The sequence below is a fragment of the Caretta caretta genome, chromosome 15 (assembly GCF_965140235.1).
Source record: "Caretta caretta isolate rCarCar2 chromosome 15, rCarCar1.hap1, whole genome shotgun sequence".
Classification (NCBI taxonomy): Eukaryota; Metazoa; Chordata; order Testudines; family Cheloniidae; genus Caretta; species Caretta caretta.
Genome location: NC_134220.1, coordinates 11,014,462 through 11,035,996, shown reverse-complemented (window position 1 = coordinate 11,035,996; position 21,535 = coordinate 11,014,462). Strand labels below are relative to the sequence as shown.

The following is a 21,535-nucleotide window of genomic DNA, read 5'->3' as shown; positions in this document are numbered from 1 at the left end:
CAGAGGTGTGGGGGTTGGAGGTCGCAGTGCAGGGTCCAGGTGAAGGGCGGTGGGATGGGGGTCATGGTGCATGCAGGGCCACTAGGGTGACCAGCTGTCCCAATTTTATAGGGACAGTCCCGATATTAAGGGCTTTCTCTTATATAAGGGCTTATTACCCCCCACCCCGTCCTGATTTTTCACACTTGCTACTGTGTGGTGACCCTAGGGGCCGCAGGGAGAGACACGAAGGCAGTGGGGGTTGGGGGTCGCGGGGCGGGGTCCCGGGGCAGACGCGAGGGGCGGGCGGTCCGCGGTCGAGGTGCGGAGGGGGCGGGCGGGAGAGACGCGAGAGGCGGCGGCGGTGGGGTCCCGGGGCAGACGCGAGGGGCGGTAGATCCGGGGTTGCGGTGCTGAGCCGAGGGGAGAGACACGAAAGGCAGTGAGAGTTGGGGGTCGCGGTGCGGGGTCCCGGGGCAGGCGCGAGGGGTGGAAAATCCGGGGTTGTGGCGCGGAGCTGTGGGGGGAATAGAGACGCGAGAGGCGGGGGGGGGTCGCGGGGCGGGGTCCCGGGGCAGGCGCGAGGGGCGGTAGATCCGGGGTTGTGGCGCGGAGCTGTGGGGGGAATAGAGACGCGAGAGGCGGGGGGGTGGGGGTGGCGGGGCAGGCGCGAGGGGCGGTCGGTCCGGGGTCGCGGTACAAAGCCCATTTCTCTGGGTGGGAGGCGAACGTGCCCCAGCACCAGAGATCCCAAGCCCCTGTTTCCTCGGGAACCGCTCGCCCCTCCCCTCAGCTGCACGTTCCGTGGGCCCAGCTTCGGGTTGGCTGTTACCTAGTAAAACCCGCCCTCCCTGCCGTATGGCCAGTGAGAATCACGCGCTTTATTTACGCCTCTCCAGGCGGGCTTTCAATTGGCTGAGACGGAAGTGTCACATGACTCGGAGCTTCGTTATGCGAGTGCAAAGTTCACGCCGCTACCAAAGATGGCGGCCTCTATTGGAGTGGCGGCTTGTCGGGCTCTGCACAGCCGCTGCCGTGGGAAGTTGTTGTCTATAGGTCGGGGGCTCTTCAGTGGGGCGCGGTGCTTTGTCGCGGAGGGGGAGACGAACTTCGGATTCCAGACTGTGTCGGAGGCGGAGAAAGGGGAGAAAGGTGAGGGGGGCAAGAGCAAGGCGGGGCGACTGGGACGGGGATCTAGCGGGCGAAGTGGGAGACTCTGCGGAGGGAGGAGGACGAGATGGGAAGAGATTGCTGGGCCGTCCAATGCCCCAGTGACTGGTGTACTGTACGAGGCAGTGCGGTCCAGTTATTGTGAAACAAAATGGACCGAGGAGACCTGGGTTCTGTTTCTAGTTGTGTCGCTGATCCCCTGGTGAGACTCCCCAGGCAAGTCACTTGCTCTCTCCATATATTCTTTCTTCTCCCTGTGTCTGGTCATTTTATAGTGAGAGCTCTTTGTGCTAAGGAGTGTTTTTTGCTTTGTATCTGAACAGTGCCTTGCACAACAGATCTCTGATGTTGGTTGGAACTTGTTAGAGCTACCCTAATACGAATATTTAAACCTTTTCAACAGGTGCGTTGTGTACCTCAAGGATTAGCTGTCTGAGGGATGAGAATGTCCTAGCAAGTTGATGGTTATTTGAATGCTTTCACTTAATCCAAATATAAATAACTTTTCAAACAAATTGCACTTTGTTCACATGGTGTTTTCTAGATTGGGACCGTGGTGAAACATAGGAATGTGTTGAAAGTAAATGCATGTAACAAAATATAAACTTTGTGAAGTATGATAATCTAACTAATGAGATTAAAAAAATAGGATTCTTGCCTGAGACGTTATGGGGTCATGTGTTAGTATAGACCTAGGAAGAGGACAGTGAATACATAGAAGTGAATTTAAGTGACATGCTTCGCCCTGCTACCTCAAAGTGATATATATTGCATTATAATGTAATTTTATTTCAGTTTACCGTGTATTTGAAAGTGTGGCCAAGAAGTATGATATAATGAATGATTCAATGAGTCTGGGGATTCATCGGCTCTGGAAGGATATCCTGCTGCATCAAATGAACCCTTACCCGGGAACTCAGCTGTTAGATGTTGCTGGAGGGACAGGTACATTTCATTTTATTTCTAGTACTTTTATTAAGGAATACTATTTGCTGGAGTAATGATTCCTTAATGGAGAGCAGAAATTAATCTACCTATATATGAAAATGGAAAATAAGTACAGTATAGACAATAGAAATCATAGTTGCACTTATTACAACATTTACATGACTTTATAGAGAACACTGTATAGTGCAGTAGTCCTCAAACTGTGGGGCCTGCCCCCTAGGGAGGCGTGGAGGAACATTCAGGGGGTCCTCAGGGAGGGAGTGCCACCCAGCCCTGCTCTGGCCCCAGTCCCAGCCTTGGCTTCAGTCCCTGGGCTCCCAAGGGCGTGACCAGATTACATTCCGGGTAAGTGGGGACACAACATAAAAAGTTTGGAGACAACTGGTCTGGTGGCTAAATGATGGGCCTGAAGTCAGGAATACTGGGTTGTATTATTTGCTCTGCCGCACACACACTATGACCTTAAGCAAGTAATTTACTGCTCTGTCCCTCAGTTTCTCTCTCTGGAGAATGAGGATAACTTCTGCCCTTCAAGGGGAAGGGTTGAGTCTTAGGCTTTGTCTACACTGCCACTTTACAGTGCTGAAACTTTTTTGCTCAGGGGTGTGAAAAAACACCCCCCTGAGCAATGCAAGTTTCAGCGCTGTAAAGTGGTGGTGTTGACAGTACGCTAGCGCTGGGAGCAACTCCCCTCATGGGGGTGGTTTTTTTTACAGCGCTGGGAGAGCTCTCTCCCAGCGCTGGTGCTGCAACTACACAGCCAGCAGCGCTTTAATGTTGGTAGTGAATACATACCCTTAGTTTTCTAACGTTTTGAAGCATTTGAGATCCTTGGATAAAGCTGCTCTAGAAGTGCAAAGTATTACGCTTATAGAAAAAATGATTATTTACCTTTTGTAACTGCCGTTCTTTGAGATGTGTTGCTCATGTCCATTCCATGTTAGGTTTGTGCACTCACTATGTGCACTGGTGCGGGAAGTTTTTCCCTCAGTGGTATCTGTAAGGACTGGCCCTGGAGCCACCAGGAGTGGCATGCATGTTCGCCAATATAAGGGTGCCACTGGCCCCCTCCCTCAGTTCCTTCTTGCCACCAGTGACAGTGCTGGAAACGTTTTCTTTATCCAGTGTTTTTTTCACTATCACATTGTGTAAATAGTTCTAGATAAGTAGTTTCTTTGTTCTCTTAATGACTAGCAAATTGTATTGCAGATAAGTTAGATAGTCACCTCTAGGACTTAGCCCAGGGAGGAGGCACGCCCTGTCCCTGGGCTTCTAGCCTTGTGATCGCTGTAAAAAGCCTATGTGGATCAACGACCCGACCTGTATCAAAGTTACCTGAAGTATTTGGGAGAAGCCCTCATTAATGCTAAGTGTCCCAGCATCTGCAAGAGCTTCCAGCCAAGAACTAAAAAGGAGCAGGACATAAGTGCTCCTCATGGAGTCGGCCCTCATGCCAGTCTCCGAGCCGCCGAGATCAGACTCTGCAGCAAGCGCAGCAGCATGGGTGCAATGTGTGCCACTGCAACTGGTCTCCCGGCTCCGGTCCCAATCCCCGGTACCTGCTAAGAAGCAGGGGAAGCACACCGGGAGAGGGCATTCCCCAACATCCTGGATGGGAAAGGGAAAGTCCAGAGTGGAGCAGGGCAGCAAGACTCCAGAGCCCGGCCAGGCACCTGCGTCGCCAGCTAAGCTATCTAGTCCTTCTAGGGATCCACCAGCCACCCCTTACGCTCATAGAAACTCTGTTTCAACTAACAATAATGGGAGAAACAGACTTGTTAATGTTTCATCTAAAAAAATATAGCTAGGGAGCATGTTAGGTCCAGTTTACCTAAATATTAAAAGTCCTAACTTCCTGATGAATATTTAATTTTTATAATATCAGAAAATATTCCACATTTTGCATCTTCCTTTCAAAACTAATACAGGTGACATCGCCTTTCGGTTTATCAATTATGTTCGTTCCCAGTGGGAGCACCAGATCAGACAGAAACTGAAATCCCATCAGAATTTATCATGGCAGGAAATCTCTAAGAGTTACGAGGAAGAGGAACTTAAATTGCCAGGAGGGTCCCAAGTGGTGGTCTGTGACATTAACAAGGAAATGCTAAAAGTTGGAAAGCAGAAAGCACAACAACTTGGCTATTCTAAAGGTAAGTCCTGCGTTATATCACTTCTGTAGTAGGTCTCTGAGTGATAGAAATTTAGATTTAAAAAATCCTTATGTAACAATAGTCCAAAATTCTACTTGCTTATTTGCCTGGAGCAGTAACTTTTCTGATGGGCAAATATCAGGTGCAGGATTTTTATCATCAACAGTATGGAAAGAGAGGGTAAGTAAGATGATGTACAAGAGCTGGCCAATTGTCATGATAATTCAGCAACTAGGAGTTATGCTCCCTATGGAAAAGGAGTACTGGTGGCACCTTAGAGACTAACCAATTTATTTGAGCATAAGCTTTCGTGAGCTATAGCTCACGTCTCTAAGGTGCTACAAGTACTCCTTTTCCTTTTGCGAATACAGACTAACACGGCTGTTACTCTGAAAGCTCTCTATGGAGGCACCGTGAGTCTCTTTAATACTTGTATCCCTTTGAAAATACAAGTCTGAGGATTAATCTGAAGCCCAGTGTTTGATTCTCCTTCAGAATCAGCCAATGAGCAAAACGCTGCTCTGTTACACCAGTGCAATTCCCCTGAATTTAGTCAAGCTGAGTAGGTATGAAACAGGATAGTTTGGCCCTAAGAATCTGACTACACCACAGATTTCAGAAGGTATACTTTAAAAATAAAGGCAGCAAATTAAAAATGTCATGAGTCCAAAAAAAAAAACCACCAAGAAACAAGCCTATATAGAGATAATACCTGCCACAGAGAATGGGTTATAGTGCTTTTGGAATCTGAATCGTATTAAATATTTAGTTTGCAGGTCAATGGGGTAATCCATGTTGGTCCTTTCAATCAGGATTAATTTAAGAAGTAAGTAATAAATTGTGCTTAATACACAGTATTTGTAGAATAGTTGTTTGTCCTCTCCCACTTTAATTAGAGAAACATTTCTTAAATAAGATTTACTATATGTATTTAAATGTGGTATATTTTATGTAAGACTTTCAGTTTTAAATTGGTTTTAAAAACACTGTGTTTAATACCAGCCCTTGTTTCAAATTAAACTAAAGATTTATCAACAGTAACTGGAAGATACAGTCAATCTCAACGTTTGAAGTACCCCTGAAACGTTTAAAACTTGACTGAAAACATAAACAGAATTTCAACTCCCTCATTTCCTCTTGATGAACTTTTTGGGGAGCAGGTAATATTTTTAGTGTTACATACCCCCAAACCAATTACTACACCCTGCTCTCTCTGCATTCCTGATTACGTCATTGGTGCAAGTACTGCATAGAGAAATAACTGTTGAGGAAACAGATCAATGTTTCCCAATCAGAGAGAAAATTAGTAAGGTAAAAATCTTTTTTTTTTTTTTCCCCCAGGCTTAATCAAAAGAATTGCAAATATTGGTGAGCACCTAAAGATAATTAATTGTTTCTCCTTTTTTAAGGTGGAGAAGAAAATGTGCTATATGTAGGCCACATGACATAAAGGAATCCTGTAGAGGGCTCATTTTGTATTGTGGTGATGCAACACTGAATGACTTTAATAATGTCTGTGATTTTCTGCCCTCATCCCCGTCTTAGTAGTTGCTTAAGTAAGCTGATGATTTCTTGTAGAAGTAACTTAGTCATCTAGGCTGATGTGTGCACTTGGATGATGTACTTGGAAACTAGATAAGATCATTTTGCTTTCAAATGCCTGTTCTCTCATATCAGTTCCAACTCCTTGATTTCTTCTCTGTTACCCTCTGACTTCATGCCTTCTTCCAGAAGGGGGAGCTCAAAGGTCAAACACTGGGTTGTCTGGCCTCTTGAATTGTAGCCCATCTCTGTTACTACAATAATCTTTTGTTGCTCTCCAGTGCTGATAAATAGAGAGACAATAACCAGTGTGTTCAAACAAAGAAATATTGTTTTGGGGCAACTTTTTATGAAATGTCTGCATTTCATAAAATCCATATAAAGCTCGGGAACTCCAATCTGTGGATGGAACAGGACATTTGTTCCTACCAGTATTCGTCTATTTTTAAAAAATGTATATGACTCCAAAATTATTTAATTCCACCCTATGATTCTTCCTTCTGTAGGTGTATAGGATTCATGACAACAGTTTACCTTCTGTCATGAAGGTCATTCTGACATCAGTACAGATGGGTACATTTTCAGTGTTTTGTGGGCTTTGTACAACTCATTGCAAAAACTATCTCCAAGAGTGATTGTAATAGTGAGAACGTTGCAGAAGCGAATCCTTACATTAAAACACAAGGGCAGCCAAATAGCTGTTGCTCTCTTCTGCCATGCAAAAGATGTAGGTTCAGTCTTATTCCCCCAATCTGGAGTACAGTGGGTACAGCATACCTAGCTCCAGTGGGGAGGAGGAGGTCTTTGATTGATTTAGGAACAAGTTTGTTGGACTTCTTCCTTGTCTGATGAGGAATTGCCATGATGCAGGACCTTGAAGGGTAGCAGGTATAAACTTGAGGTGTCCTCCCCCACTAAAAAGAAGAATCACAGTATGATTTAAAAATTATATATTAGGGCTGCTGATTAATCGCAGTTAACTCATGTGATTAACTCAAAATTAATCGCCGTTTTAATCACACTGTTAAACAATAGAATACCAATTGAAATTAATTATATATTTTGGATGTTTTTCTGCATTTTCAAATATAGTGATTTCAGTTACAATGCAGAATACAAAGTATGCAGTGCTCACTTTATATTATTTTTATTACAAATTCTTGCACTGTAAAAATGATAAAATAGTATTTTTCAATTCACCTTATACAAGTACCATAGTGCAATCTCTTTATCCTGAAAGTGCAACTTACAAATGTAGATTTTGTTTGTTTGTTACGTAATTGCACTCAAAACCAAAACAGTGTAAAACTTTAGAACCTAAGTTCACTAGGTTCTTCTACTTGTTCAGCCAATCGCTAAGAGAAACCAGTTGGTTTATGTTTACGGGAGATAATGCTGCCCACTTCTTATTTACAGTGTCACCTGAAAGTGAGAACAGATATTCGTGTGACACTTTTGTAGCTGGCATTGCAAGGAGCTTAACATTCGTATGCCCTTTCATGCTTTGGCCACCATTCCAGAGGACATGCTTCCATCCTGATGGTGCTCATTAAAAAAAATGTGTTAATTAAATTTGTGACTGAACTCCTTGGGGGAGAATTGTATGTCTCCTGCTCTGTTTTTACCTGCATTCTGCCATATATTTTGTGTTATAGCAGTCTTGGATGATGACCCAGCATGTTGTTCGTTTTAAGAACACTTTCACTGCAGATTTGACAAAACGCATAAAAGGTACCAATGTGAGATTACTAAAGATAGCAACAGCACTCGACCCAAGATTTAAGAATCTGAAGTGCCTTCCACAATCTGATCCAGATGGGGTGTGGAGCATGCTTTCAGAAGTCTTAAAAGAGGAACACTCCAAAGCGGAAACTACAGAACCCAAACCACCAAAAACGAAAATCAACCTTCTGCTGGTGGCATCTGACTCATGATGATGAAAATGAACATGCATTGGTCTGCACTGCTATGGATCATTATCAGGTAGAACCCATCATCAGCATGTCCCCTGGAATGGTGGTTGAAGCATGAAGGGACATATGAATCTTTAGCATGTCTGGCACATAAATATCTTGCAATGCTGGTTACAACAGTGCAGTGCAAACGCCTATTCTCACAGGTGACATTGAAACACAGTGGGGAGCATTATCTCCTGCAAATGTAAACAAACTTGTTTGTCTGAGCAATTGGCTGATCAAGAGGTAGGACTGAGTGGACTTGTTGGTGCTAAAGTTTTACATTATTTTTGAATGCAGTTTTTTTTTGTACATCACTCTACATTTTTAAGTTCAGCTTTCCTGATAGAAAGATTGCACTACAATACTTGTATTAGGTGAACTGAAAAATGCTATTTTTTATTTTTTTTTACAGTGCAAATACTAGTAATAAAAATAAATATAAAGTGAGCAATCCACACTTTGTATTCTGTGTTGTAATTGAAATCAATATATTTGAAAATGTGGAAAAATCCATAAATATTCATTTAAAATAGTATTCTATTAATGTTTAACAGTGCAATCAATCGCGATTAATTGTTTTAATCACTTGACAGCCCTATTATATATGTATTACCTTTTGCCAAAACAGAGTGAAGAGCTAGTCTTTCTGCAAGTTTTCTGGGATGAGCAACACCTAGTATCTGTGTGTGTGCGTTTGTTTTTGGTTTTTTTTAAGGCTTGTCCTGGGTGGTTGGGAATGCTGAAGAGCTGCCCTTCAATGACAACAAGTTTGATGTTTACACAATTGCCTTTGGAATACGGAATGTAACTCATATTGACCAGGTAAGCAGGGGCAATATGTCCTGGGATACACAGTTCTCCTGGGTTTTCTGGGCGCCAAGAAAAGAAGAAACACTCTTGTATGAGGAAACCTCTGTTTCAACTTCTCGCATGTAAAAGAAAGTGGGATGTAGCCCTACAGTTTGCTTGAATGAAAAGAAATTGAGGTTAATAAATATCCTGCCCTTCTAGGAGCATCATAGGGTTCAGATTTTTATCATGGAGATAAGCATGGTATAAATACTTGCATACATTTTTCTGGAAAGCTCTGAGTAGTCCTTTCTTAAAAATTAGAAAATATTTGTAAACACTCTAGCAAGTAATGTCACCTGTTCTAATTTTGGGACCTGGTATTTTGAGATTGATTGGTTATAACTGTTCTGCCTGAAAGGATATTTTTGATCGCTTTTTTTTTTAGGAGGGAATCTCTTCACAAACTGGTAATAGCATGTAATGTTCCATGCTCTGAGATGTACTTTGACTCCTTAAAATGTCATTACTTGTTTACACAACTGATGAAAGTCTTTCTGCATGTCAGCTTCTTTTTGCTTCTGGTTTTGTAGCGTTATCTCCCCATCTTCAGGAAGAAGATGGATGTAGCTTGAAATCTTATTATGAATCTTTGGATACTTGCTAATAGGCTGCAATACCTAATGTTTAATACCATCCTAAAGCAGGCCAATCACTTCCGAAAAGCAGATATAATTTTAAAATATAATAACGTGCAGCCCTATTGAACCTCTCCTGAGTGGGTTGACTTTAGCCTGACAGAAAGGGACTTATGTGAAAATGTTACCTAATTTAAAGCATACTTACCATTTTAGGCCCACAGTGGATAGGTGGGTGGTATTTATTGTCCAAGTCTAAATATTTTAAGTTCCCAGGACACTTGGGTGACTTTAACCAGAACAACCTTTCTTCTGCTTGGACTGTACCCAACCAAAGAAGGTGGAGCATCCATGTTTCACATCCTCATGAGATGTTAATAGGGAGGGTGCTTTCCTACAGTGTGTTCATCCACTTTTGATCTCTCTCAGGCCCTTCAGGAGGCGTATCGTGTGCTGAAACCAGGAGGGAGATTTCTGTGTCTGGAATTTAGTCAAGTCAACAACCCCATTGTTTCCAGGTTGGAATATGACCATTTTTTTCTTTTCTCTTTATTTTTATCCCACACATGAGGGTTTTTCTTGAGCTGGGACAAAAACACATGAAAGAGTCCCAATCCCTTGAAACACGATCACATACTTAAATCCAAACTCTGTAGAAGTCTACAGCAAAGGTGATATACAGAGACTAATTCCTCTTTAGGAAAAAGTTAGTCCTAGTAGGTTTTATTTTGGTGTCTGCATGTTAATTTGCACTTGTCTCTTTGGGCAGGCTCTATGACTTGTACAGTTTCCAGGTTATCCCTGTTCTGGGTGAGATTATTGCTGGAGATTGGAAGTCCTACCAGTACCTTGTGGAAAGCATCCGACGCTTTCCAGCCCAGGTAACAAGGTTCTCTGCTTTGAATATTTAGTGTATAGATTGCCACCATGGGGGCAGCTGGGTTATGGGTAAGGAGACTAGGCCTTTAAGAAGGCATATGCTAGTTTACTTCTGCTAATTGCACAATTACCTCTCTCCACCCACGAGATGCCTAAAGAGGATATGAGAAAGGTCTACAAAATCATGAATAGCGTGGAGAAAGTAAATGAGGAAGTGTTTGCCCCTTCACATAACACAAGAACCAGAGGTCACTCAACAAAATTAATAAGCAGCAGGCTTAAAACAAATGTAAGAAAATACTTCACACAACACAGTCAACCTTTGGAACTCATTGCCATGGATGTTAAGACAAAAATTATAAGTGGGTTCAAAAAATAACTAAGTTTATGGAGGATATGTCCAGCAATGACTATTAGCTATGCTGTCAGTGTCCCTGCCAGAAGCTGGGACTGGATGTTCTGTTCATTCCTTCCAAAGCACTTGGCCCAAGCCCCTGTCAGAAGACAAGATACTGAGCTAGATGGAGCATTGGTCTGACCTAGTATGGCTATTATGTTCTTTATTACTATATTTCAGGAGGTGTTCAAGGCAATGATTGAAGATGCAGGTTTTCTGAAGGTGGAATATCGGAATCTAACAGCAGGCATTGTAGCCATTCACTCAGGTTTCAAACTGTGACCCTCCTACTTTGCAAAGCTCTTGAAGAATAAAGGATATTTCCCCTGAAGAAGCTAAAAAGCTATGCAACTCCAAAAACTTCACTGCCACAATAGTCTGAGGGGATGGGAAGATTTGGTCCCTCTGCAGAATCTAAAGCTTCAGATTTTGGGTTTCTGAAAAGTTGAAATTATATTCTTACAACCCTGTCAGGACAAAGAATCCCTCTAGCACTTAAGCATTTATGTAAGTATGGGCCAGGTGCTTCATAGCATGTGCTCACTCAACTGATTACCAGTTTCCTAAAACCTCAGACTTTTATTGGACAATTTGTTTGGTACATAATTCTCTTCTAAAGTACAGTGTGGATATTGCAAAAGGTTTCAGAGTAACAGCCATGTTACTCTGTATTCACAAAAAGAAAAGGAGTACGTGGGGCACCTGAGAGCCTAACCACAATTTATTTGAGCATAAGCTTTCAGGAGCTACAGCTCACTTCAGCGGATGCATACTGTGGAGTTTAGAAGATCTTATTATATACACACAAAGCATGAAAAAATACCTCCTCCCACCCCACTCTCCTGCTGGTAATAGCTTATCTAAAGTGATCACTTTCCTTACAGTGTGTATGATAATTAAGGTGGACCATTTCCAGCACAAATCCAGGGTTTAACAAGAACATCTGGGGGGGGTGGGTGGGTAGGAAAAAACAAGGGGAAATAGGCTACCTTACATAATGACTAAGCCACTCCCAGTCTCTATTCAAGCCTAAGTTAATTGTATCCAATTTGCAAATGAATTCCAATTCAACAGTTTCTTGCTGGAGCCTGGATTTGAAGTTTTTTTGTTGTAAAATAGCAACTTTCATGTTTGTAATCGTGTGACCAGAGAGATTGAAGTGTTTGACTGGTTTATGAATGTTATAATTCTTGACATCTGATTTGTGTCCATTTACTCTTTTACATAGAGACTGTCCAGTTTGACCAATGTACATGGCAGAGGGGCATTGCTGGCACATGATGGCAGATATCACATTGGTAGATGTGCAGGTGAACAAGCCTCTGATAGTGTGGCTGATGTTATTAGGCCCTGTGATGGTGTCCCCTGAATAGATATGTGGGCACAGTTGGCAACAAGCTTTGTTGCAAGGATAGGTTCCTGGGTTAGTGGTTCTGTTGTGTGGTATGTGGTTGCTGGTGAGTATTCGCTTCAGGTTGTGGGGCTGTCTGTAGGCAAGGACTGGCCTGTCTCCCAAGATTTGTGAGAGTGTTGGGTCATCCTTCAGGACAGGTTGTAGATCCTTAATAATGCGTTGGAGGGGTTTTAGTTGGGGGCTGAAGGTGATGGCTAGTGGCGTTCTGTTATTTTCTTTATTTCCCCGATAATGTCATGGCTAACCTGGTGGCTGAACTTTGACTTTGTCCTTACCCATAATTATTTTACATTTGGAGACAATGTATACCTTCAGATCAGCAGCACTGCTATGGGTACCCGCATGGCCCCACAGTATGCCAACATTTTTATGGCTGACTTACAACAACGCTGCCTGAGCTCTCGTCCCCTAACACCCCTGCTCTACTTGTGCTATATTGATGACATCATCTGGACCTATGGAAAAGAAGCCCTTGAGGAATTCCACCATGATTTCAACAATTTCCATCCCAGCATCAACCTCAGCCTGGTCCAGTCCACACAAGAGATCCACTTCCTGGACACTACAGTGCTAATAAACGATGGACACAAACACCACTCTATACCGGAAACCTACTGACCGCTATTCCTACCTACATGCCTCCAGCTTTCACCCTGACCACACCACACAATCCATCGTCTACAGCCAAGCTCTGCGATACAACTGCATTTGCTCCAACCTCTCAGACAGAGACAGACACCTACAAGATCTCTATCAAGCATTCTTACTACAATACCCACCTGCGGAAGTGAAGAAACAGATTGATAGCCAGAAGAGTTCCCAGAAGTCACCTACTACAGGACAGGCCTAACCAAGAAAATAACAGAACGCCACTAGCCATCACCTTCAGCCCCCAACTAAAACCCCTCCAACGCATTATTAAGGATCTACAACCTATCCTGAAGGATGACCCAACACTCTCACAAATCTTGGGAGACAGGCCAGTCCTTGCCTACAGACAGCTGCCCAACCTGAAGCAAATACTCACCAGCAACCACATACCACACAACAGAACCACTAACCCAGGAACCTATTCTTGCAACAAAGCCCGTTGCCAACTGTGCCCACATATCTATTCAGGGGACACCATCACAGGGCCTAATAACATCAGCCACACTATCAGAGGCTCGTTCACCTGCACATCCACCAATGTGATATATGCCATCATGTGCCAGCAATGCCCCTCTGCCATGTACATTGGTCAAACTGGACAGTCTCTATGTAAAAGAGTAAATGGACACAAATCAGATGTCAAGAATTATAACATTCATAAACCAGTCGGAGAACACTTCAATCTCTCTGGTCACGTGATTAGACATGAAAGTCGCTATTTTACAACAAAAAAACTTCAAATCCAGACTCCAGCAAGAAACTACTGAATTGGAATTCATTTGCAAATTGGATACAATTAACTTAGGCTACCTTTCATAATGACTAAACCACTCCCAGTCCCTATTCAAGCCTATTTCCCCTTGTTTTTTCCTACACCCCCCCACGTTCTTGTTAAACCCTGGATTTGTGCTGGAAATGGCCCAACTTGATTATCTCACACATTGTAAGAAGAGTGATCACTTTAGATAAGCTATTACCAGCAGGAGAGTGGGGTGGGAGGAGGTATTTTTTTCATGCTTTGTGTGTATATAATAAGATCTTCTAAACTTTCCACAGTGTGCATCTGCTGAAGTGAGCTGTAGCTCACAAAAGCTTATGCTCAAATAAATTGGTTAGTCTCTAAGGTGCCACAAGTACTCCTTTTCTTTTTGATATTGCAAAAGTTACTTAGTCTTATCTAAGTAGGATAAGATGTACTCCAAACACCTGTAACAACAGAACTGGTTGAAGGTAGACATTGACCCACTAGCCTTCAAACAAGAGATCTCCCTATACTGTATTGAAGTAATGACTCAAGTTCAGTGTGGGTATGGGAATATAGGCAACACCTAAAATTACAAGTGTGTGACATGTAGTATGTGTATTTATTTTAAAGATATTAAATTTCATGTATCAGTTTCACTTTTGTGGTAAATGTCTCACTGATGTCTGATGACTTGTCAGCAAAAGTAGTAAGTTACTGTTAATGTATTTCCTCAGTGATGGGGATAAAGTTCTGAAAGCATCTGTTCAGTCCTCATTTTAACTATATTGTGGTGAAACAATGCTATAATGGTGGCTCTGCATCAAAAAAGGTGAAATACCCTACCCATCACCTTATACCACATCTTTGAAGAAATCTTCAACTAGTTTACTTCTGTATCCCTTTAAGGCTGACAAATTACTGCAGAAGTTTCCTTGGATCTGGGTAAGGAATGTGGAAAAACTAGAAATCTTTATTAAAATCTTATCTTCTGTCTCTACTTACCCCTTATTTGAGCTGCATTGTGGTAGTATGTTTACTAAAGTTTAGAGTGGGTAGTTTAATTCAGTTCTTATCACTAAACCTCCAGAGGGCTAGTCTGTAATTTGTGCTTCTATACCAGAATGAGAATGCAGGACTGAAGTGTGATAAGTACCTTAATAAGTTATTATAACCTGCTGATAGCTTGCTAAAACAGTATATAATCACTATAGTAGTATAAAATATCTATTAAAGGAGCTTGGCTGCACTGACTTCATATGCCCTTAGATAGATCACATGAATCAGCTCTTAGTGCATCATCTATTCTAGGACTACCACAATTCACTAGTTTAAATGGTTCATGCTACAGCAGGATATTTAATCTAACCATTTGACAGACAATGTCCAGAGAAACTACCTCAACTGGACTCTAGATCAGAGCCACACATAACAAGTAGAGAGATATTTTACTCTTCCACCTCCAAAAAAGGTAAAGGCAAGGTTTTCAAACAAGTATTAAGTGATTCATTATTCTACAGTTATGAATATTAATTGTTAAACAAGGAAGCATACGGTAATTGAACATTGCTTCTATACTAATTCAGAACAGCATCAAAAAGCCTCAGTTGTGCTACTATCCTCCACAGTACAGTTGTTGCACTGCTACCTCAAATGGGGAGGTAGCAACTCCCTGCTGTATCAAGGCTTTTAAACCAAATCAGAGTTATTTGCTGCTGAAAGCACTACCTTGTCTCCCCTTTAGTTACTAATGCAGGAAAAGGTAAGATAATGAGGTTGGCATACCTTTTCCAAAAGCTGCTGTAACTTTCAAGTGTAGTAAGGAGTGTAGAGCAGAGACATGATGGCTGAGGAGTCTTTGTACTGAAGCTGGTGAATGTCTAAGTTTTGCAAGCTGGGGCTTTACACTAGGCATTTGAAGGATATAGTTCCCAGCTCAGTTATTGCTGGCCATCAATAAACATCAAGAAACTACTTGTCCTCCTCACTAACATCTGTAGAACTGGTCCTGCTTACTGGGACTATAGCAGCCTCTGCCAGCACAACCCTCAAGAATCTATGTAGTATCTAGCATAATGGAAGCTCTATCATAGTAACTTTTTGTACATGAAATAGAAATGGATTAATATGTTCTATAAAATAGAGAAGGAAAGTGTACAGCCACTCTCATCCTTGGACCAGAACTACATGGTGATATCTGTTTACAAGGCTTTAGGTGAGAATAAGAAAAGCAACATACATCAGATGGATAAAAGTGTAGGCTAAACTCACAGGAATTACAGCTCCAACCTAACTTTAGTAATGGCAGTTGTACCTGTCTATGCCAGCAGTGAACTTTTCTACACTAACAGCTTTAGATAAAGTTTTGGGTTAGAGAAAATATGCTCACTTTCCATGGAAACAAGTGAGAAGGATTTCGTAAAGACCACAGTACAAGAATCAATATAGGGATAAGTGGGCTAGATGGCTATAAAACTATTAGAATAAACTCTTAAAGGTTGAGTATATCCAACAGTTTTATTAAAATGGAAAGCAGGTTTTTGGAAAGAAAATAAATACAAGAATGAATTTTTTGCTATTTTTTATAGCCACAATGAAAACAAACTAGTACAGAGGAGTCCCTGTCCATTACCACCACAACAAAAGGCTTGAAGAGCAAGGTGTGTTCCCTGGGGAAGGCTTAAGATTTCAGTCTCTATTTAGAGTTAGTGTGCAGTCCTGGAACCGGATGCAAGTTTGGATAGCACAGACTGTGCTCTAACCAGATTTGAAGAGGAGAATAGCAACTTGGCCTAGGTAGAAATAGATGAAGTGCTTAGTCTCATGAGTCACATAGCTGCCAAAGTTCCTTCCCACAATGCAGTGCCAAGTGGGGTTGTACTTCTTGTCAAACTCCTGGAAGAAAAAAAACAAAATGCACATTACTACTACAGCAGAACTGCCTTTCTTAGATAAAAAAGTTGCAGATTTTTTTTAACTGCCATATTCTCACCTACATCTTTATATTAAGTGTAGAAACACTGGGAGGGGGGTGTGGTGGGGTAAGAACAGCATATCCTTTGCTCTGCATTAAGACCACAGCTTTGATAATAAGGGAGAGGTGGAATTGCTGACTTACCTTTATTGCCCAGTTGCTGGTTATTACATCATGAGACACCAGAAGTCATTTTCTTACTAAGTAGCTGCAGGAGTACAGGTAGGATTTTACTGCTGTGATAGTCTATATCTTTATATTCACCCCTTTCACAAGGCTGTTAAATTTTGTACAAAGCATACTATGTAAGGTATCATTTGAAAACTCATGATTTCCTGATGATTATTGTCCTGGTCAAAGGTGTGGCAAGACTGTAAAAGAAAACTCCACCATATGATATTGCCAAGGACATGTTCCAGCATGTTCTGGAACACAGTCACAAACAAGTTCCCCAGAGATAATAGGCTAGCCAATGCCTCAGCCAGGTGTCACCTAGCTCAAATGGACCACCCACCTGATTAAGTGGCCACTCTTTGGGGAATGGGGGGAAAAATCTACATTTTGACAAAGTAGTAGTATAAGGTTTCTGGCCACATATCAGCTGGACATGAGAAAGGGCTGTAAGAAGACAGACATCCCAAATCCTGTCTCTCTTACTCGCTACCCACAGCATCAAGCCCTGAAGAACAAAGGAAGCAGCACTGGACTGGGGGCTTGAAATCCTGACAAAGCGGTTCAGCCAGGAAGACTGCTAGTACTTGTGGTGAGAGAGACCTTTGCTTTCTATTCACTTAGCTTGTTAAGTTCGGTGTAGTTGTGTTTTACCTTTTATTTCCTTGTAACCAATCCTGACTTATACTTGTAGTCACTTAATCTATTTTTCTATAGTTAATAGATTTGTTGTTTTATCTAAACCAGTGTGTTTGGACTGAAGTATTTGGGAAACTCCATTTGGGATAACAAGACTTGTGCATATCATTTTCTATTAATAAATGACAGACTTGATACGAGTTTGTATTGTCCAGGAGGGTGCTGGGCAGTACAACGCACATTTCTGGGGGAAAGTCTGGGTCTGGGAGTTTGCTGGTGTTGTCCTGCAGTGTAATTCATGGGTGGCTGCCTATAGCACTCATACAGTATGGCTGGGAGTGATTTATATGCTGGAGGCTGAGAGCAAGCAGATCAGGAGTGGTTGCTCTCACAGCGAAACAGAGTTTATAAAAGACACCCCCAGGTTAGGGAATTGAGGGGACAGCTGTTCATCAGTCCAGATTGTACTCTGGTTAATGTCAACTGCCCACCTGCCAACTCTTGCATGACTCAAGCCCGTTTACTAGGTGTACGTATTCTTCCCTTCCATCCAAGAATCTAGCACATCCTCCTAGTAGATCCTTAGCACAATAACTTTCAAGCTATGGATCTCAACCAGCAATAGGGCAACGCCCTTGCTAGTGCTCTGCAAAAGAATTTTGGAAGTCAAGCAGTAGAGGAATTGGGTATGGAAGAGGGGTGACACAGGATCTCAAACAGGCGCACACAATGAAAGTGCAGAGTACTTAAGAGGCATTCCAGTGAGTCCATTATGCTAGTCTGTATTATCCTAGTTCATAAGAGAAAACAGTGAGTTGATCCACAGAGGGAAAGAGCATAACAAGCCCTAATACTCTATTCTTAAAAAAAGAAAAGCCCTCACTTCATTTAATAGACCAAATTTATTCACAAATTAGTACTGTTTTACAGTTAGACACTTTGGCTAGCAAAACTTGAGTCAGACTAATGTGATGACCAGAAAGTCAGACTGGTTAAGAAGTGCTTTATACAAATATCCATGCCCAACAGTCCTGAAATTTAGAGCTTTGGGCCAAGAAAGGTATACAGCTGTTTTGTATTTGATTATTATATTAAGCCTCTTGGCTAATTTCTATTTCCAATATTTCTGTCATCACATCCCCTCCCTGTCCACTGCCATTGAGAAGTTATACTGAAGTTTGACAAAGATATAGAATTGTTTTGTGGTAAATTAAACTGATGTTTCTGCTTCAGTTATTTTTAAGTGGTACATTCACCGTAGGGAAGAAAATCTATACTTGTTTCTACATCTCAAGCAGGAGTGGGTTTTTTTAAATAAGTTTGCTATTCTCATTGGAAATTGCTAGCAATAAGTTGAACCAACTCAGAAGACAGTTTAAGGAGAGCACTTGACTGACATTAGGTTTTATATGTTGTCAATGATTGCTGCTTATATGTCTGTTCCACTCAGCATAGTCTCAATTCAATTCAACCTTCCCACTCTTATGGCAGGCCAGCGTCTTCCATTAGCGCTGCCAATTCAGCAAACTGCAGAAGTATGAAAAATGGTAAACTATAGTTTCCTCTCCCAACTTTGCTCAGTGGGCAACATCTATGTGCAGCTTCTCCCAATAGCTCCCCTGCTGTTAGAACAAGCATATGGCTAAGATAAGAAAAAAAAATAACCAAAAGGAAAGAAAAAACAGTTACCAAACCCAAGAACAGTTATATATGACACAGATCTTCACAAGAGTTGTATAACATAAAATTACTTTGCAAATGAAAGCCTTTGTATACAAATTCAGATGAGCTGAGCACCTAGTAAGGCTTCACCTTTTCCTCTAGAGTTCCCTTCTGGCAGCACTCCCCTCATACTAGATCAGGGGTCTCAAACTCCCAACCCACAGGCCATTTGCGGCCTGCGAGCCTCCCTAATGTGGCCCGCAGGGCTCCAGCAGTTTTGGGGCCAGGTCTCTCCCTTGGCCCCACCTGCCGCCCCCAGGCACTGCCCCCCACAGGGGCCCCGGCAGCACAGCAGAGCTGAGCAACATCTGCCTGCTCACTCCAGTGGCTGCTGGCCCTGTGGCCACAGGGCAGGGCTGTGCCTCCACACACTGCCCCTGCCCCAAACGCCCCTGCAGCCAATAAGAAGCTGCGGGGGCAGTGCCTGGGGGAGTAGCAGCATGCAGAGCCGCCCCCCCCCCACCTTGGAGCCCCAGGTAAGCACCACACCCCCATCTCAGAGCCTGCACCCCACCCCTTTCCCAAACACTCCCTCCTGCCCGCAAACTCCCTCCCAGAGCCTGCACCCACACAAACCCCAGCCCCAAGCCTGCACCTAGCACCCAAACTCCAGCCCAGACCCTGCATCCCAGACCCTCTTCCCCACCCAAACTCCCCTCCAGAGCCTAACCTCTCATCCCTTCTGCACCCAAACTCCCTCTCAGAGCCTTAGGCAGGTGGGAGGCAGAGGTCTTTTGGGGGGGTGGGTTCTGGGCAGCATTAGTGACATTATTGGCCTGCTGGGAGGATTTGAGGACTGGCACTGGCCCTAAGGTAAATTGCATTTGAGACCCCTGTTCTAGATTCTAAAACATGCATATCCATCAATAGAGGGAAAAGGCTATTACAACAGGCATTTACCTTCTTTATATGAGCTGCAATATCCTTCTCGATGTTATATTTCTCCAGGGCCTGAGTGGCACACTCCACTGAATCTTGCTGCATCTCTTCAGACATATCCGCATTCTTGATCACAGCCTTTCGATCACACATGGTTACCTAGGGAGCACGCACACACAAAATAATCTGACAGCAGTAGGAGCATCCACCATCCAAAACTCCCACAGACAATCTGTTTAATAGGCTTGGTCTTGTACAATGCATGATTTATGGTCACTGTCTTCTAGCTTAAGAACATTGGCCCAGTCTTAATGCAAAACACATCTCCTCAAAGCATGAGTAAGTCAGCTCTACAGCCGGTGACAGAAGTTATACAGACAGTGAAGTAAACGGAATGTAGTTTTTCAGCTGTAGTATTTTCAGACCAGTTACTTCAGCTGAAACAGAGAGAGAGGAAAGCATAGCTGGGAGCATTTTCAGTTTCTCTAATCATGATCTCTTTCCCAAGAGAGAATCTGTAGAATTGCTTTTTGGCTTTTCAACTAACCTAAAGCTTATCAGTCTGTATAGCTCAATGGTTCTCAAACTTTTATACTGGTGACCCCTTTCACATCGCACTCAGAGGTTTGCAACTACCCTTATAAATTAAAAGCACTTATATATTTAACACCATTTTAAATGCTGGAAGCAAAGCAGGGTTTGTGGTGGAGGCTGACAACTCGTGACCCCCCCCCCCACGTAATAACCTCACGACCCCCTGAGGGGTGCCGACCCCGTTTGAGAACCCCGGTATAGCCAGTACCATGAAGGGATGGACTCCACCTAGTAGCCCTTCATCATAATTTGAGTGCAAATAGAGACCCTGAGTAGTTTAAAATACTATACATTTTCAGGACATGAAATTCAAAGCCGGAATATTTTTAGTGAAGATAGAGATGCTAGAAAATTCTGTGTAATTTCCCTGGCACAGATAAGCTACGGAGTAGCGGTCCCAGATATGCTGGCTCTTTGGGAGCGTCCACTGACAGTCCTGCCATGCGTCCTCAGTCTCATTTTGCCAGACAAATCTTCATGTTTGGGGTTTTTTTAGAAGCACCGAAAAAAACCAAAATACTTCCATCGGCACCCTCCCCCCCTTGCCCAATGGGTGGTCTTCCCCTTCCCCACCCCGCCCAATCGGTGGCCTCCTCCCGCCCCGTCACCTTCCCCGCCCAATCGGTGGTTCCCCACCCCGCACCACCACCCCGGGGACCCTCGCCCAATCGGTGGTTCCCCACCCCTCACCCCCACCCCGGGGACCCTCGCCCAATCGGTACTTCTACCACTCACCCCCTTCTACACACAGAATCACAGCACCCTCCCCCACGCCCAATGGCTTCCCACCCCCACCCCCCACGGCTCACAAGAGCCCACGCGCCCCCGGGGCGCCCTCCTCTACTCCGCGCCTTCCCCCTCCACCGGCGGGATGACGAGAGGCCTCTGCCTTCTCCCTCCGTGCGGCCCCACCTCTCCCAGCGCCCTCGGCCAGGCTCTCGGGTCCTGCCCCGCTCGGGAACTCACCGTGTGCTGGGCGGCTCCGAGCGCGGAGGGAAGGGATGGGGCGGGCGGGCAGGCGGCTTCTCGACCAGCGCTCGCTCGGCCAGCTCTCCGATGTGACTGAAAGCGCGCGGCGCCACCCACGTAGACCTAATACTAGCAGCCACGCCCCCTCCGCCTAAAACACGCCCCGCGTGCACCAATCATTGGCCTCTGCAACAATCTCTGGCGCACGTCATTGGCCGACATCTACCTCTTACCGCAGCTTCTTACTGTTGCGTTTTGTTTCAGCCCGGCATGCATCGCGCTGGCGTCTGTTCCCATAGCGACAGGATGCATGCTGCTGGGGCCGAG

At 43.6% G+C, this 21,535-nt stretch overlaps 2 protein-coding genes across 3 annotated transcripts; one reads left to right on the top strand and one right to left on the bottom strand.

Moving 5' to 3' along the window:
- Window positions 1-372: 372 nt before the first annotated feature.
- On the top strand, window positions 373-17,239 carry COQ5 (coenzyme Q5, methyltransferase). Of its 2 annotated transcripts, XR_012665181.1 has the most exons (9): window positions 373-421; window positions 879-1,131; window positions 1,945-2,094; window positions 4,026-4,250; window positions 8,466-8,572; window positions 9,607-9,695; window positions 9,947-10,058; window positions 10,634-10,960; window positions 16,905-17,239. XR_012665181.1 is itself a non-coding variant. In XM_075120226.1 (8 exons), the coding sequence occupies exons 2-8, from the start codon at window positions 963-965 to the stop codon at window positions 10,733-10,735; spliced, it is 954 nt and encodes a 317-aa protein (XP_074976327.1). In that variant the 5' UTR covers window positions 373-421; window positions 879-962; the 3' UTR covers window positions 10,736-11,229. The 2 variants fall into 2 exon arrangements, 1 of the variants encoding a protein (XP_074976327.1); XM_075120226.1 differs by lacking the exon at window positions 16,905-17,239 and having other exon boundaries at window positions 10,634-11,229.
- On the bottom strand, window positions 15,825-21,341 carry DYNLL1 (dynein light chain LC8-type 1). Its single transcript, XM_048821376.2, has 3 exons — window positions 21,206-21,341; window positions 19,667-19,804; window positions 15,825-16,155 (listed from the first exon to the last, which is right to left on the bottom strand). Exons 2-3 carry the CDS (start codon window positions 19,796-19,798, stop codon window positions 16,018-16,020), a joined length of 270 nt encoding a protein of 89 aa, XP_048677333.1. The 5' UTR covers window positions 19,799-19,804; window positions 21,206-21,341; the 3' UTR covers window positions 15,825-16,017.
- Window positions 21,342-21,535: the final 194 nt, after the last annotated feature.

Coding starts and splice junctions, on each gene's coding strand:
- DYNLL1 (XM_048821376.2), bottom strand. CDS start 19,798: ATGTGTGATCGAAAGGCTGTGATCAAGAATGCGGATATGTCTGAAGAG. Junction 16,156..19,666: donor TTGCAGCTCATATAAAGAAG/GTAAATGCCTGT, acceptor TTTTTCTTCCAG/GAGTTTGACAAGAAGTACAA.
- COQ5 (XM_075120226.1), top strand. CDS start 963: ATGGCGGCCTCTATTGGAGTGGCGGCTTGTCGGGCTCTGCACAGCCGC. Junction 4,251..8,465: donor ACAACTTGGCTATTCTAAAG/GTAAGTCCTGCG, acceptor GTTTTTTTTAAG/GCTTGTCCTGGGTGGTTGGG. Junction 10,059..10,633: donor TCCGACGCTTTCCAGCCCAG/GTAACAAGGTTC, acceptor ACTATATTTCAG/GAGGTGTTCAAGGCAATGAT.